Source organism: Tremella mesenterica (genome assembly GCF_000271645.1).
Source record: "Tremella mesenterica DSM 1558 unplaced genomic scaffold TREMEscaffold_21, whole genome shotgun sequence".
NCBI classification, from domain to species: Eukaryota; Fungi; Basidiomycota; class Tremellomycetes; order Tremellales; family Tremellaceae; genus Tremella; species Tremella mesenterica.
The window spans coordinates 42,177-58,992 of NW_006711245.1; the positions used below are offsets into that span (position 1 = coordinate 42,177).

At 46.7% G+C, this 16,816-nt stretch overlaps 4 protein-coding genes across 4 annotated transcripts; 2 read left to right on the forward strand and 2 right to left on the reverse strand.

Moving 5' to 3' along the window:
* Positions 1-4,354: 4,354 nt before the first annotated feature.
* On the reverse strand, positions 4,355-6,047 carry TREMEDRAFT_66338 (uncharacterized protein; the record flags this gene model as incomplete). The annotated part of the gene is made up of 4 exons (XM_007008399.1): positions 4,355-4,891; positions 5,022-5,183; positions 5,611-5,769; positions 6,006-6,047. The coding sequence occupies 4 exons, from the start codon at positions 6,045-6,047 to the stop codon at positions 4,355-4,357; spliced, it is 900 nt and encodes a 299-aa protein (XP_007008461.1).
* An 812-nt stretch (positions 6,048-6,859) lies between these two features.
* TREMEDRAFT_66339 (uncharacterized protein) lies at positions 6,860-7,864 on the forward strand (the record flags this gene model as incomplete). Its single annotated transcript, XM_007008400.1, has 1 exon — positions 6,860-7,864. The coding sequence occupies one exon, from the start codon at positions 6,860-6,862 to the stop codon at positions 7,862-7,864; it is 1,005 nt and encodes a 334-aa protein (XP_007008462.1).
* Positions 7,865-9,134: 1,270 nt separating this feature from the next.
* TREMEDRAFT_66340 (uncharacterized protein) lies at positions 9,135-10,341 on the reverse strand (the record flags this gene model as incomplete). Its single annotated transcript, XM_007008401.1, has 4 exons — positions 9,135-9,323; positions 9,495-9,773; positions 9,956-9,990; positions 10,320-10,341. The coding sequence occupies 4 exons, from the start codon at positions 10,339-10,341 to the stop codon at positions 9,135-9,137; spliced, it is 525 nt and encodes a 174-aa protein (XP_007008463.1).
* A 1,964-nt stretch (positions 10,342-12,305) lies between these two features.
* Positions 12,306-13,814, forward strand: TREMEDRAFT_66341 (uncharacterized protein; the record flags this gene model as incomplete). Its single annotated transcript, XM_007008402.1, has 5 exons — positions 12,306-12,320; positions 12,383-12,926; positions 12,989-13,050; positions 13,095-13,230; positions 13,306-13,814. The coding sequence occupies 5 exons, from the start codon at positions 12,306-12,308 to the stop codon at positions 13,812-13,814; spliced, it is 1,266 nt and encodes a 421-aa protein (XP_007008464.1).
* Between the last annotated feature and the right edge of the window lie 3,002 nt (positions 13,815-16,816).

The following is a 16,816-nucleotide window of genomic DNA, read 5'->3' on the forward strand; positions in this document are numbered from 1 at the left end:
GGGGGTGGTATCTGTCGACCTGGTATCATATCTTTAGGATATGGTTCCAACAGCGTGACATTGAAGACATTGTGCACTTTCATTGATGGAGGTAGATCTAATTCGAAAGCATTTTTCCCAACTTTCCTTATGATCTTGAAGGGGCCAATGTATTTTGCTTCTAATTTTCGACTGGGTCGTTCCGTCGTAAGATACTTCGTACTCAGTAGTACTTGTTCTCCCTTTCTGAATTCTTCTGGTATGCTCTTGTGTCTCCTGTTGTAGTACTCTGCACTAATCTCGTTAGCCATCCTGACCTGTTCTCGAACAGTCGCATGTAATTCTCCCATATCTCTCCATTTCTTCTCCAACCTGTTTGACTTCGATCGAATGTCGTGTGAATGGATGTCGTAGTGTGGCACATAGCGGTAACAGGCTTCAAAGGGACACAGACCGTGGCTACTATGTGGCGAACAGTTATAAGCGAACTCAGCAATTGGTAGAAGTTGATCCCAATTATCCATGTTGTAGTTTACATACATCCCGAGCAGGATTTCCATCTGTTGATTTACTCGCTCAGTTTGTCCATCTGTTTGAGGGTGATACGCAGTCGAATATAAGTTTTTTATTCCTAAGAACTGACATATTTCCTTCCAAATTTCTGCTGTAAACTGAGTTCCCCTGTCTGATACAATTGTTCGAGGCACTCCATGTTTTGAAAAGATCTCCTTGATGTAGATGTCGGCCACTTTGTTCGCTATTAGTCCAGTTGTACATGGAATAAATCTAGCCATCTTGGTTAGTCGATCGACTATCACCAGTATCGCGTCGAACTCGGTCGATTTTGGTAGGGGTCCCACCATATCCATAGAGATATCTGTCCAGGGCAGTGTGGGTACTGGTAAAGAGACTAGATGTCCATACGGCTGGTGTCGATGAGTCTTGTGTCGGTTACAGATCTCGCATCCTTTTACGTATTTCGCAACATATTCGTCCAAATGTGGCCAGTAATAGTCCTCTTTGACCATGGTGATAGTCTTGTCTCTTCCTGGATGTCCTACCAGTATCGAATCGTGTCTTGCTTTCATTACTTCCAATCTTGCCTGTCCCTCTGGTATGACTACTCTGTTTTTATACAAGAGTAATCCGCTCCGTGTCCATGATACTCTTGGTGTCTCGCTGCTAGCCTGTGTCTTCTGTGTGTCCTGTGTGCTCGGTGTGCTATGTGTCTGTGTCATTTGTAGTCCTAGTCGTCGTATGTCTGCTATGTCTTCTGAATCTTTCAGTCCGTTCTTGATGAGTCCGAATAATGAGTCTTCCCGGATTACTCCTCTTACTATGTGGCTTGGTCCTTTGTGTTCTGAGTCCATCGAATTCGATCCAATTTGTTCGTGTGTTGGTAGCAATTGTAGCCAGTTACCTTTGTTTAGGTCTGGGTCCTTGCTACTCCCTCTTCCCGGATGATAATCCCCTCGTCTCGTCAGAGCATCTGCTCCCCCATTTTTGCTACCTGGTCGGTAAGTGATCTCTATGTTGAAGTCTCCCAATATTTCTAACCATCTCATCTGCCTTCGATTTAGTTGTCGTTTGCTTTGGAAGTATTCTAGGTTCTTGTGATCGGTAATGACTTTTATAACATCACTACTGTTAGCCAAGTAGGGCCTCCACGCAACCAAGCAGTCCATGATGGCTAGTAATTCCTTTTCTCCCACCGTGTAGTTTAGTTCACAGGGTGTCATTGCTCGAGACCAGTACGCTACTGGGTGAAGTTCGGTGGTTCCCTTTATTGATGGGTGAGGGAATCTTTGAGACGCTATCGCACCTATCGCGCAGTCGGATCCATCGGTTTCAATCCAAGTCGGTCGGGTTCTATCAAAATGTCGAAGTACTGGTGCTGTGGTGAATGTCTTCTTTAGATCGTCGAAAGCTTTTTGGCATTCTTGTGTCCAGTTCCAAGCTTGATCTTTCCTGGTCAATCGTGTGAGAGGTCCTACAATATGCGAAAACCCCTTGATAAACCTCCGATAGAAATTCGCAAATCCCAAGAACACTTGAGTATCCCGGACTGTCATGGGTTCTCCCCATTCCAGAATAGCCTTCACCTTTTCTTGATCCATTTCGATCCGTTCGTGTCCTATTACATACCCCAGGAACTTTACTTCATTTGAACTCCATTCGCATTTCCTCGGACTGACGACCAAATCGTTTTCCAGTAGTCGATCTAACACTTTTCGAACGATTATCTGATGGTTTTCGATCGTGTCGGAGTATACCGTGATATCGTCGATATAAACTACTACCCCTTCGTCAAGTAGATCGTGAAACATGTCTTGTAGAAAGTTCTGAAAGGTGGCTGGTGCATTACACAACCCGTCCCTTAGGACTGTGCTCTCGAAACTGCCGTATCTTGTTCGTAAGGCAGCTTTATGTTCATCTCCTTCCTTTATTCTGACTAACTGGTAAGCCCCTTTCAAATCGAGTTTAGTGAAGATCCTTCCTGATTGAAGTCGATCGAGTAGTGTCGAGATGAGTGGCATTGGGTATGAATCCTTAACGGTTACCTTGTTAAGCGCCCGATAATCCGTTACCACTCGATAGGGAATCACTCCTTTTTTTGGAACCAGGAATACAGGAGATCCATAAGGTGATTTACTTCTTCGTAGATGGCCGCTGGCCAAACCATCGTTGATCCACTGCTTTAGGAATGCATCCCCATGTTCATCTAGTTGGTAGATTGGTCCTGGTTTTAGCTCTGCTCCGGGGGTCAATTCGATCTCGTGATCACATTCTCTTCTTGGTGGTAGTTTTCTGGCTCGTTCCACTTTAAATAATTTCAGGTATTGGTGCCATTCTGTCGGTATAACTTGTCGTAACTCTTCTTCGCTCATCTCATCTTCTCCTTTTTCCAATGCTGTTCCCCTTACCAATCCTTCCTCCAACCTCGGATACTTCCAACCGTTATCTTGTCCGATTCCGTCGAATTCGATCAATCCCTTTCCACAATCGATCCTTGCCCTAAACTGTTTCAAGAAATCCAATCCCACCAGTACCTCGGGGCCTTCGTATGCCATCACATCCAATCGAGTCGCAATCTTGAGTCCTTCTCCTAAATCCAATTCAGCTTCTACATACTCGGTCACTAACGTCGCGGTTGTTCCATCGAGGAACCTGATCTTCCGTGGTTCATGATATTGTCTCTTTGGGAATAAATGGTATAATGGACAGGCCGGCTGTACATATCTTCCGGTAGCTCCGGTATCAATTAACATTCCAAATCGTAGGGTATCTTCTTCTGTCCGTATTTTTATGTATATTATGGCCGAGTCATTACTGAGATCTATTGGTAGTTGAATTTTGTGCGATTCTGTTAGATCCTGGCCGCAAGTGGTCGCATCACTTAGGCCAGGTATTCGTTTCCCTCTTCTTCAAAGGTCACCGCCATTCCTCGAACTAACGGTCCTTTGGATCCGGTTGGGATCGAGTTCGATCCACTAGGAATTGGTGAGCTATGCGGGTTTGGGGATCCCCTAATGTTGTTCCTCGTATTTCCTCCATTTGGACAGTTGTTGGCGTAATGTTCTGGACTCCTACATTTGAGACAACGTCGGTTCTCCCTTCTCCAAGTCATTTCGTTCTCGCTGAGACGTCCTCCGTCCTCTGTCCAAGTGACCGGAGGGTCGTTTGGTAGACCATAGTTCATCATCCCTGGTTTTCCACCAGGCAAAGGTCCTCTACCAGTCGATTGTGAGTGGCGTTCTGCCGGGTTGGGCGGACTAGGATCCAATCGCATCGAATTCGATCGAGGGGGAAGCCAGGTCATCTCATTTTTGCGTCTAGCAGCCCATCAATTCGCTGCAATCATCGTTTCAGCCATCCGTTGGTTCTCTTCAGTCCCTATCACATGCTGTTTGAAATAGATCCAGTCCGATTTGGTTCGAGGGTCGGTGTTATTTACCACTACCACCTTCAGTAGCTCTTCCTTCAGGCCCTGTATGGCTGAGGCGATTTTCATTGCATCTGGTACCTTTCCAAGGTGTGTGGACCAAAGTTCAAAGTTGGCAAAATACTCGGCGGCGGTATCAGTCTGTCTTAACTCTTGTAATTTCCTCATAGCCGTACCTGCCATGTTACTGTCTCCAAATTGAGTTCGTAAATGCTGGATGAATTTGTCGTAGCTCTCTAGCCATTCGGTCGAATTCCATATACTTGGATTGGTTATGGCCGGGGTTATAAGCATTTGAGGGGTGCCTCGAAGATACCCGTACATGAACAGGATCTTTCTGCGATCGGTGGCGTACTCTGCCCCTTTGAATTCGAAGTTCATGTGGCATGCTTCGACCCAACCTGCGACTTAGTCATCGTGTTTCCAGTACCGTTACAGTGGATCCGCACACCTGGTTCTTCCTGTTCGTTCGTTGTTGGTAAGTTTTGGCTCCAAATACGGCTTGTTTTCTTCGATTTCGATCGAACTTGCCCCTTTCGATGTGAGTAGCTGTTGGTTCTGTCGGTCAGCTTTCATCGTATCCAGTTCTTCCCTTAATGCATTTTGTTCCTTTTGTTGCATCGTCATAATGGCTAACAATTGTGACAACTGCTGCGATAGTTCATTCAGCGGGTCTGGGGTAGTGGTGGTAGAAGTGAGATCATGTGAAATGGTACTTCTCGAAGAACTTGTTGGTATTTCTTCCTCTGGGACCAGCCCTTGTTCCAACTCCTCTTTTTCTGGTATCATTTTCCGCGCTTTCCCTCTGGTGAGCATACAGTACTCTCCGATTCGACCCAAGGTGCGTAAGGCTGATTCTTCAACTTGTAACGGTACTGGAAACACGATGACTAGGTCGCAGGTTGGGTCGAACTCGATGGATGTCTCGTGGAAATCTAGAGAATCTGGTGCTAATGGATCGTGTCTCCTCTGCAATCGATGTAGCCAAAGAATGATATTGAAGAATCAGCAAAGTTGGTACTTTGCTGATTGTACTATATACTGTCTACAGGTACCCGTCTCCTCTTCTCAGTCCTACTGCAAGCGTCCATGTACATACTTGGACAGGTGAAAAACCGCTTTGAGCAAACCCAGTGGGGAAAATCTCGAAAGGGGAAAACCCGTCCCTACCTACTGCAGCACTGCCTCCAACTCCCGCTTTCCTCCATCCTAATCCGTCGAACTCGATAGAGTTCGCTCGATTCGTTGTTACCCCGTAACACTACCATTTGTAGACTGGGCCCTTAACATACTGTCAGGATCACGAGTACCTATAGACGGGTTCCTCAAGAGTTGTACGCAGAAGTCGTACTTCACATGCCCGTTCCCGTCCCCTCTTCACTAATCCCGCTACGGCGTTCTCCGTTCTCCTGTCCTACCTAATTGCTAGTTCTTTACCATGCTATACTTTTCCTTCATCTCCGTGTCCCTCATCAATCTCCGTCGTCCTTCGCTCTTACACCCCATATTGTATTCCACATTTACTCCGTAGATTTCGGTATCATTCCGCCCCCTTTTTAGTATATAGAAACAGCCCTTTTCCGTAGATGTCTTGTCGAATGTATTTTCTCATCACTTAGCAAATCTTTTGCCACTTGATCTCATCGACTTATAGTCTCTTCAGTCCACTACATCACTAGACTATAAACTACATCACTAGGTCTGTTCCCTACGAGGCCCTCTAGCCATAGCTCATAGACGCAGACTATTTTCAACGTCTGGTCCTCACACATACCCATCAAAGAGTTGTCATGTTGTGTAGTCACTTTCAATTCCGTGTGGTTCCTTCCACCCTTCCCTGGAACTTTCTATCATATTCTAGTGCTTTTTTTTACTAGAATGTTCTCCCAGTTCTCCTGTCAGTCTAGATCTGAGATGAGATTAAAAAGGCTGCTTTCCTCTTATGAAGCATCCTCTTTCTGCTCATTTGTCCTTCTACATTGGAGACACTTTTGATTCCGTTTGCGCGTCTTACATGTTGAGCCTTGAGTGTTGCTGACCATACTGATTACATCATTTGGACAACACTCCGTCCTTGCTGGACTTGGGCCCTAGCAGCTGAATAAACAAGAGCATCTGTATTCATAGCGATGGTCCAGGCAGAGGCCAGCTACACCCGGCCCCAATCAGGTCTCACCAGTGGAAACATGTCATTCACACGTGATAGGGCCTTATGTCTTCTCTGTTCATCCGTCATACCGCGCGGTACCTCGGACAGCAAAATGATACAGAAGATACGTTCCATCACACCCTATACCCCCAGCTGTCTTCATTGCGTTCAATTTAGCTAAAAGTAACCAGCGTTATGCGCACGGCTCTCTAGCAATCAACTCTGACATCTTTGTCTGTCCGGGTGATGGAGTCCCTAGTCTTTTCCTTTATATTTATCCACTCACAATTGAATATAAAATTCCAGAGAGGAGGAAAAGCGTTCATCAATTTCGCATGTTTCTATATCAAATCTTATTCCCTTAGGTGCAGCCAACATAGATGTATAGAATACAGTTCAAATGACAACAAAACAAATGTGCAAAGTGAACCAAAGGGATAATTCTAGAGCTGACGCTTCGGCCGTCGATCCCCTATTCGATCAGCTAACACGTACAGACATTAAGGAAAACTACTACAGTAGAGTATCAAAGGAGATCAGCGCGGGGCTCGGTCGCCCGACGTGATCGGGTCCGAAATGGAGGCGATGCAGAGGCGGTGATGGTAACCCAGATCCGCCTTCCGTGCGTGCGCGCCTCCCTTCAGTCCAATCCGCGAGCCCGGGCGGAGAAGGGACAAGAAATTCATGGAAAAATAAAGATATAAACAGATGCACAAACATGGAGATCCCCTGTGTTCTCTGAACAGTGGTACCTCACTTTACAAACTTCTGTTTTGTCGGATTCCCCCATGTCAAGCAATGAGACAGTCACTAAGATCTCGCTTGCTTACACGCCCAAAGTGTTTTTGGACATTGTAGATGGCCCTGAGAACAAGGATAATACTGAACCTTTTGAACATACTCCTACAGGTCCACAGTCTTTGAAATCAAAGCGTGGCGGAAAGAGAAAAGGCAAAGCGCATACAATTCCGCTGAGTGATGTCTCTGAACCCCCACCCTTGGTCCCCCAGGTCATATCTGCCAGGTTTGTCATGCAACTATACTCAGCTCCTCTTAGCAATGCGGATCGCCGGTCCCTGTCAAGTGCCTTTGGCCCTGATCTATCCCACATTGATGGTAAAAGGGCTGCAGAGATACAAGCTGTTGATTATAATTACCAAGACATTTGGTGGGATAGCACAGCCAACAATCCACCACAGTTGTTCAAAGCAATACTAATGGCATGCACCAATAGTTTTGCAGTTGTGGAAGATGGTTTGAAAAAGTGGAGGACAAGATATCAGGGGTTCATGACAATCGAACCAACCAGGCGGGCCAAAGAGGATTTTCAACAGGGGTTAGCCAGCCTTGGGGTGTTGAACCTTTATTCACAGGCTACAGTCAATTACGCAGAGAAAGTGAGCATAGCCTTGAGCCAAGCAAGTCATCCAGTCTTTCAAACAGCAGAAGAAACCTTCAAGGAAGTCACAGGTACCGGTACAAAAGAAGGAGACGCTTTGACAGCTTGCACAAATACTGCAGCCCTGGCCATTTACCAAAACAAACAAGAGATCAATTCATTGCTGAGGCAACAGTTGACTAGCATAGATGAAGTAATCCAACTGGCGTACAGAATCCAGACACATTTGGGCAAGAATGACCCAGAGGACAGTCATTCTGACTCAGGGGACAGTCATTCTGACTCAAATGAGATCCCACCCTGTTTGGACCTTGAAGAGGAAGAGATTCAGAAGAGTGCAAAGGATTCAAATGCCCTACAGGACATTGTAGATATATGTCACGAGACCAACTAACCAGCATTGGGACGATATAACAGTGCCCTTCAGAGGCAGCGGTCTAAACCACTGTGCTAAAAGGCCTATTAACCGGCGGTTACTGCAAACCGTCGGTCGCTGGTTAAATACCCAACCCATCCTATCACTATCACTATCCAAACTGACTTGTCACTTCGTGACATTATGCCTTCCCTTTCAGCCCCATCTGGGGCCCCAACAGGGATGGGCATGATAGGCCGAAAACTTTCTCCGAGAGGGAGGTTTTCCAAGTAGGTCTGGGTTACCCCAGCTCTGTCTGGGAGTCGAACCCAGGACCCTACCCGTAACCGCCGGTTAATCTGTCACGAGACCAACTAACCAGCATTGGGACGATATAACAGTGCCCTTCAGAGGCAGCGGTCTAAACCACTGTGCTAAAAGGCCTATTAACCGGCGGTTACTGCAAACCGTCGGTCGCTGGTTAAATACCCAACCCATCCTATCACTATCACTATCCAAACTGACTTGTCACTTCGTGACAATATAGCAACTGCAACTGCAAACAATAGCTGGGGCAATGAGGATTGGAAAGGTATGAGTGTACGTTCATTGCTACAAGCCAGCAAAGCACAGACAAACAACAAACTTGCAATTAGTTCTTTGTCATCACCTTCTGCTCTGAACACAGATTATGAGTTGCGTTCCCCTACCCCGGAAAACGAACAATCATCCAATGTTTTGAGCGCCGAAAAGACTTCCTATGCTGAAGCACTTTCTGGGCCCCGCCAATCCACCCTGACATGTGGTGCTGACCAGCCGGGTAGTAGTGTATCTGCATCTAACGAGGAAGACTTCTTGCCAGTAGGGCGTAGGGGAAAGCATGTTTGAAGGCATCAGTGAGGATCTGTTCAACAATGTTGGTCCATCCACCAGTTCCCCATAGCTAAAGAGAGCGCGACATAAATGAGGTTGATAAGGAATGCATGATGTCGAGAGTGGTGAATTGATTAATGTCCTCACTCTTCGCTGTTCGTCGGATTTCGCTATTGCATGTAAGGACTGCACTCAACTGATACATATGTACATGATACTGCTAGAGATGTATTGGGTTGAGCAGGCAAGGCACGCCTGCGGACAAAATAAGGTTCGGTGACATTACTCACAATGATTGCATCATGAAGATATCTACCCTTTTGAACTCCCTACAACGCAAGATGATTTCTCCGAACAAAGATCTTTTACCGCACAAGATGATATGTTTTCGAAACTGATATTCAAGATCACTTCTTCCCTTCTCTTCAACCATCGACTAGGCCGCTTTGGCTTTCTTGTCCGTAACTCCCACATCTTCGACAGAAGTGTCAGCTTTACGTTTCTCCCCCGTGACAGCGAGAGGCACTTGAACTTTCTTTTCTTCCACCACTGTGACTTCATCTTCATCAATTTCGTATTCGTCGTCTTCTTCACTTTCGCTACGTTCGACATCTTCGTCTTTATCCTAAATGATCAGCACAATCTACGCATTGCTTCCACATTGAAAGAGACTGAATATTCATATGAACATGTTATGAAGGCATATGAGAAATTATCATTCTGTCAGATCGAGAAAGAGGAAAGGCAAATTGGCAGCTAACAAGAGGAGGGGAGGGAGGTTGGACGATAGACTGACTTTGTAGAAATTTGCCAAGATCTGCTGGTGGTTCGGCTGCTCATCTGCATCTTCATCCTCCTCATCTTCTTCGTCATCTTCCTCGTCGCTATATTCTTCTTCGACACCTTCCTCGTCAAACTCATCTTCATCTTCATCCTCATCCTCATCTTCGCCCCCATCCTCCTCTGCGTCCCCTTCGGCATCGTCGACAACTTCAGCGGAGGCGTTGGCCCCTTCGCCAAACTCGGGCTCTTGAGCTACCGGATTGGGAGCTTCCTCGTAATCATCTCCTTCATCCTGATAATCAGTTCGAAAACCATTCACCGCGCCGAAGAGGATGCTCCCAGCTTCCAAAACATCACAAATCGAGGCATCCTCTATGATATCCATTAACCAATGGGTTAGGTGTCCCAGAGAATGAGCTGAAGATGGATGGTCCAAGGTGAGAGATACGACGGTCATGGGGAAGAGACTCTCACCGTTTCACCTTCGTATTCCTCATCGCTGTTTCTCGCTGCTCGTCAGCCCCTTCGATGTCTCCTCTGACCTATCTGTTTGCTGCTCCACGATTGCAGCCCATTTACTATGGGCACACACCCTTCCCTTGCCACCAGCCCCCTTCCACGCCGCTGCCCTGTGCACACAATCATGAGATGAGAATCACGTTGCTTCCTGTGACGATCTCTGCCCGAGCATCATCATCAAATCCCTACTGTATCATCATCACCTGGGATCCTTACCCTTGCCTCACCCCCCAAACAGTCTTCCAGAACGCACAACAAATTTCCATAAGTGCGCCCATACGTCCGGCTGACCAACGACATTGGTTGATGCAAGACTCACCGTCTTGTTCAGTAAGAGCCATTTTGATAGGTAAATATCTCCTCGAGTTCTCGTTGGATTGACGTGCTTGTTTCACACTTTCGGACACCTGATTCGATCCCCTGTCGAGGCAATCAGAGACAACCCCTGAGCGCGTTGTGTAGGGTGGATGAGAAGAGATGTTTGTATTCCGCTTCTTTATAGCCGAGGGTGAAGGTCGATTGGCGGGTGAAGAGGGGAGCGATGACGTCGTGTACGTTAACCGGGGGGAAAGTATAAAGTGACTGAGCAGAGTTGGCAGCGCCACATCTGTTCACTCGGAGCGTCTTCCGTGCGATGGGTCATGAGTGAGGAGGCCGTCGGTGAACGCGATTTGCATTCAGTCGTGGAGAATGAACAGCGTGTTCGAAAGATTTGACGTAAAGGAACAGTTAGGAGAAGGGGTCACGGGGGATTGACTACGAAACCAAATTAGATACTTCAAGAGTTCCCACAACAAGAGGTTTCGAAAGACCTGTGATTTCGTCGTTACCCATGCAGTCGGGTGCCAAAAGTCATAATGTTCTCGAGCCTCTCAGATAGGATTGTCAACATTCATAGTATCTCTCATATACTGAATGTGTATCCGCAACTCCATATTGTCAGCCTTGCTGACGAGCTTGTCAATGGTTCCCGCAACAGATCTCCTTCAGCCTAACAACCATGTCACACTCCAATCCTCTTTTTGACCAACCAGACATCAACCAACGTTCTTTCAAGGACTCCCCAAAGGTACCTGAATTGTATATCCCAAAGAAAGGGCATGAGATATGAACATTACACTCGGGTGCCTTCACGTGTCAAAAGGTTCTCTCCTCAGATAAGATTTGGCCCCTGACGATTATAGCCTCTCCCAATATCTATCCTGTTGGGACTGCATCACGTGCAATTTAGTCGCCATTATATAGCCAAGGAGGAGGCCAGCCGGGCACTGGGGTTGAAAGAGTTCCAGGCTACTCTCAAACTCTGGAGTCAAGTTTGGCAGGTCACCCCAGTATGCACTTGCCCGAGGGAGTACTGGCCAACTCACTAGTTTGGATAGGCTGATTGTTACATCAACCTTGGTCTTCAATGTGTTTTCATCTGTGACTGAGGCCTTCCTCCAATGAGAACTCATGTCAAAGAGTGCCTTTGATACACCTTCCATGGCTCCACTTACATTCATCAAGCTGTGTTGTAACGTTTGCAATTCTGTTATTACCTGAAGTTTGACAAAAGGGTCAATTTTGGGCACCATGGGATTGTGTAACGGTACTGGAAACACGATGACTAAGTCGCAGGTTGGATCGAAGTCGATGGAACTCTCGTGGAAATCTATGTATCTCTGGTGCTAATGGGTCGTGTCTCCTCTGCAATCGATGTAGCCAAAGAATGATATTGAAGAATCAGCAAAGGTGGTACTTTGCTGATTGTACTATATACTTGTCTACAGGTATTCGTGTCCTCTTCTCAGTCCTACTGCAAGCGTCTATGTACATACTCGGACAGGTGAAAAACCGCTTTTGAGCAAACCCAGTGGGGAAATCTCGAAAAGGGAAAACCCGTCCCTACCTACTGCAGCACTGCCTCCAACTCTCGCCGTTTTCCTTCCTAATCCGTCGAGTTCGATGGATGTCCCTCGAGTCGTGTTACTCCGTAACAAGTTTCCCCCCCTGTCTCAAGGATCCTCGCCGAGGATCCTGAATCCTGTAACCAGGTGATTCACATGGATTGCTCTGAGACACCTTTGATTGCGCCCTTACGTCACACCCACGCTAGCGTGACGGTTGCCATGAAACGCGTCACCCGCACGGACCTCCACTGTGATCGAGAAATTACTGACCAAGTTCTTTTCCCTCCTCTTTCTCTTCTTTCCTCCTCATTCCTTCTTTTCCTCTTGTTCGTCGCTCTTTTCACTTATCTATCAACATCCATCCATATCTTACTCATCTCTTAGAGAATCCATCAAATCTTTTCCTGTTTGTAAGCATGTTTAAGCGTACTGTAAGCAATTCTCTTCGAATTCGATGTATTTCCTCCTATCTCTCACTGGCTGACGAGATTAGTTGTCCCCTTCTACCTCTTCTCGCCGAACTCGGGCCTCTACTGTGGCCATTCTCCCCGACGTCGATCCCGAACTTCTCATGCGTCAAACGAAAAGGATGAGAATCACGTCTCAAGCTCCAGCCCATTCTCAACCTCCATTGGTTGATGCTTCTCGCAGGGCTCTGGACACCATTAAGGATCGATATCAATCCGGTCCTTCTCGCACTCAACAATCGTCTTCTCTCGATGACGCGATTATCGAGCAATTCCTCGACCTCGACGGTGGGGCAGGCCCATCTGCCACCGGTGAGAACCCATCTCCCGCCAAGTCCGTCGAATCCGAACACGGTACCATCGTCGAGAATCAAAATTCTCCTGGTAATAAGTCCCCTGTGCCACCCTCTGAACATTTAGACGGGCTTGACGATGTTCCCCCCGAACTCGAAATCATTTTTCGCGCTCCTCGCAAGGTTTCCGCTAATGACGAACTTGCCAAGGCTCTGGACGCTCGAAAAGACTCGGAAATTGGTGAGGTCTCTATCGAATTCTGTGCTTTTCTGACTCGTCAGCCACTCTCTGGGCCAAAATGTCCTTTTCCTCCGTTCGTATCGCTTTGAAGGACGAAGCCCTGGATCGTTTTCGCGAGACTGGCTCCCTCAATCTTACTGCGAAATGGTTTAGGAATGCTGTGAGCTTCTTCTTTTCCGAATTCTACCGATTTCTAACTGTTAGCTCGATCGTTTGGCCCAAGGTTGGCGACTCCGCAACAAGAATGGTGCTGTCGCCCGTCTCGAGGGTGAGCTCTGCTCCGATTGCCAGCGTCGTCTCGATGGTGGAGAAGATTTTCGTGTCGGTTGTATCGGCCCTCGTGAGTCTTCTATTGATTCCTGTTCGATATTGATGCCATTCAGTTGGTGGTGTTTGTGGAGAGTGCTCTGCCAAGGGAACTTCAAAGTGTTCGGTCAAAAACAACAATCCCGAGGCCAAATTTCGCGAGGTATCTATCTTCTTCCTTCAAACTTGATCGATGTTGATGTCAAGGGTGTCACCGTCGGAGCTCAGACTGTCACCTCCAAGGTTACTTTCGTCCTGGAGCACGAACTCTGTGCTGTCTCGGCCCGTTATCGATCCCTTTCCTCCCAGGATCAATCCTCTTCTCTCACCCAACTCTCCGCTTACATCCACCTCTTTTCCTCTCTCCTTCTTCCTCTTCCCCCAGTACATCTGGGCCTCTACAAATCTCTTCATCTCATTCCTTCCAACTACACCCCTCCCTCTCCTTCTGAAACCTTGGATCATCTCACCTCTGCTGCTGATCCAACCGGATTGACTTCTTCTCAACCAGTCGCCGGTCCCTCCTCTTCTCCCCATACTCCTCTCCCCCGCAATGTCATTCATATTCCCGCCTCGGTCCGTCGTCCCCGAGCCAATTCTACCACCTCCAACTTCTAGTGTATTTTATATCTCTCTATACGTAGCCATATTTCCTGTGTATGTATTTATTTCCCAATAAATTCCGTTGATTTTGATCGAATTCTCACTTTCTTCTGGGATCCTTTTTCCTCCTTTCCAGAAACTCACCAAAAACGGCCAACTCTTCTACATTTTCTCGCGGTTCCCAGTCATAGGCCGCATTTCCTGTGTACCCTAACCATTTTACCTTGAATTCTTCCTTTCCTCGTCGAATTCTGCTGTCCACAATTGCTTCCACATGGAATTCCTCCTGGCCGTTTATTACTACAGGTGGTGGGGGCTGTATCTGTCGACCTGGAATCATGTCTTTAGGATATGGTTCCAACAGCGTCACATTGAAGACATTGTGCACCTTCATTGATGGAGGTAGATCCAATTCGAAAGCATTTTTTCCGACCTTCCTTATGATTTTAAACGGGCCAATGTATTTTGCTTCTAATTTTCGACTGGGTCGTTCCGTCGTAAGATACTTTGTACTTAGTAGCACCTGTTCTCCCTCTCTGAATTCTTCTGGGATGCTTTTGTGCCTCCTGTTGTAGTATTCCCCACTAATCTCATTAGCCATTCTGACCTGTTCTTGAACAGCCGTATGCAATTCTCCCATATCTCTCCATTTCTTCTCTAACTTGTTTGACTTCGATCGAATATCGTGCGAATGGATGTCGTAATGTGGCACATAGCCATAACATGCTTCGAACGGACACAACCCATGACTGCTATGCGGAGAGCAGTTATAAGCAAATTCAGCAATTGGTAGAAGTTGATCCCAATTGTCCATGTTGTAGTTCACATACATTCCAAGTAGGATTTCCATCTGTTGGTTCACTCGTTCAGTCTGGCCGTCTGTTTGAGGATGATATGCAGTTGAATATAGGTTCTTTATTCCCAGGAATTGACATATTTCCTTCCAAACCTCTGCTGTAAACTGGGTTCCCCTGTCTGATACGATTGTTCGAGGTACCCCATGCTTTGAAAAGATCTCCTTGATGTATATGTCAGCCACCTTGTTTGCTGTTAGTCCGGTTGTGCATGGAATAAATCGAGCCATCTTGCTTAATCGATCTACTATTACTAGAATTGCGTCGAATTCTGTCGATTTCGGCAAAGGTCCTACCATGTCCATCGAGATATCTGTCCACGGAAGTGTGGGCACTGGCAATGAGACTAGATGTCCGTATGGTTGGTGTCGATGGGTCTTATGTCGGTTACAGATCTCACATCCCTTCACGTATTTTGCGATATAATCGTCCAAATGGGGCCAATAATAGTCCTCTTTGATCATAGTGATGGTTTTGTCTCTTCCTGGGTGTCCTACTAATATTGAATCGTGTCTTGCTCTCATTACTTCTAACCTTGCTTGTCCCTCTGGTATGACTACTCTATTCTTGTACAAGAGCAATCCGCTTTGAGTCCATGATACCACCGGTGTCTCGTTGCTATGATCATAGTAGAGTGTCTTCTATGTAGGGGATGGTCCCAATCCACTACACCTTAGGGTGTGTGCTGACAATCAGCTTCCAGCAGGAATGAATTTCTCATGTGATATGGTGCCAAAAAACCTCATTGATTGGTGGCGAGAACATGAACACATATGTCATTTCACAAGTGGCGCTTCCCAGTATGTCACTCCTGATTAGGACTTCTTCTCACGTGCCCGTGCTTCAACGGTGTTGGCGACTCATCATAATTGATGATGTCTCTCGTTTTTGTCACCGTCTGTCCTTGTGTCTACGTGATTTGAATCTCTGCGTCCTTTGGAATCAACCCTACCTGAAACTTGAGACCAGGCCACAAAGTGTCATTCGCCCCGCCATCATATTGTTCTATTGACATCTGATACAGCGCAAGACACAACTGGCTGTAGGCACTGGTTACGTTTTGTCCGGTTCACGGATACCTTGATGCAGGTGTCTAGTAGTTGTGATAGTTTTCCTGTCCCGTCTACGTGTCTCATTACCCCAAAACGGGTCCACTCCGTACTCAAATTACGCCTACTCCCTGTTGTTTGACACTGGTACTCTGTTTTACATCTCCACCTTGATCACAATTATCTCCTTGCCTTTGCTATTCTACGGAGTCTCTACTTGGGACTGTGAAATTCCACGTCAGACTGGTAGATTACATTCCGTCACTCCCTATACCTCTAGCCATCTCTCCTGGTTGCTCTTTATCGCTTTTATCATAGCTAAGAGTAACCAGATTTATGCGCACAGCTATCTAGCGATCATCCTTGACAGGGACCACATATGCTCAACCTTGGTATTGTCCCGCACTCTTTTTTGTATATAGACATGGTCTTTTCTCAACAATGTCTTGTTGAATGTATTCTGTGTTCTCTTGGTTATGTCATTTGACATACATCACTTCAATCTCCACAGCTCTCTTTGATACATTGCGCCACTAGGTTTGCTCCCTACAAGGCATCATTGCCAAAGCTCATCAACGCAGACTATTCGACGTCTGGTCCTGACAAGTTTCTCCCCCGGGCGGCTGTTGGATTGAGATTTGTCCAATCTGCCCATATGTTTCTCTGAGTACAGGGGAACAGAGAGGGTGCAAGGGTATATCAGTAGGAAGAGGGTTGTCTCCCCAAATATTCATACCGGCACCTAAGAAGGAAACTGTAAGGGCTCTTAACACATGGAAGAGGGATGCTTTCCCACATCGGCTGTTAGAGTGGACGTTGTCTGCCTGCTAGTATTCTTGCTGTGCTTGTCCGGATTTACGTACCAAAGCTATACAAAGAGCATTCATAGACTGACCACAGCTTTCAGAGTTGTTATCAAGTGGCAATGTTAGGGACACAGCCGGAGACATGCACCTCCGGAGCTGCACGGACCTGATCGTTCCCGGCCAGAGATGTACCACTCCGGAGCGGAACACTCCCTTTAGCCATTCCCATTCAGAGAAACATCAATAACAGATCCTCCACGCCATACAAGACAGTGTTGGTAGCTCCAAAGGGCAGATGCTCTATTAAG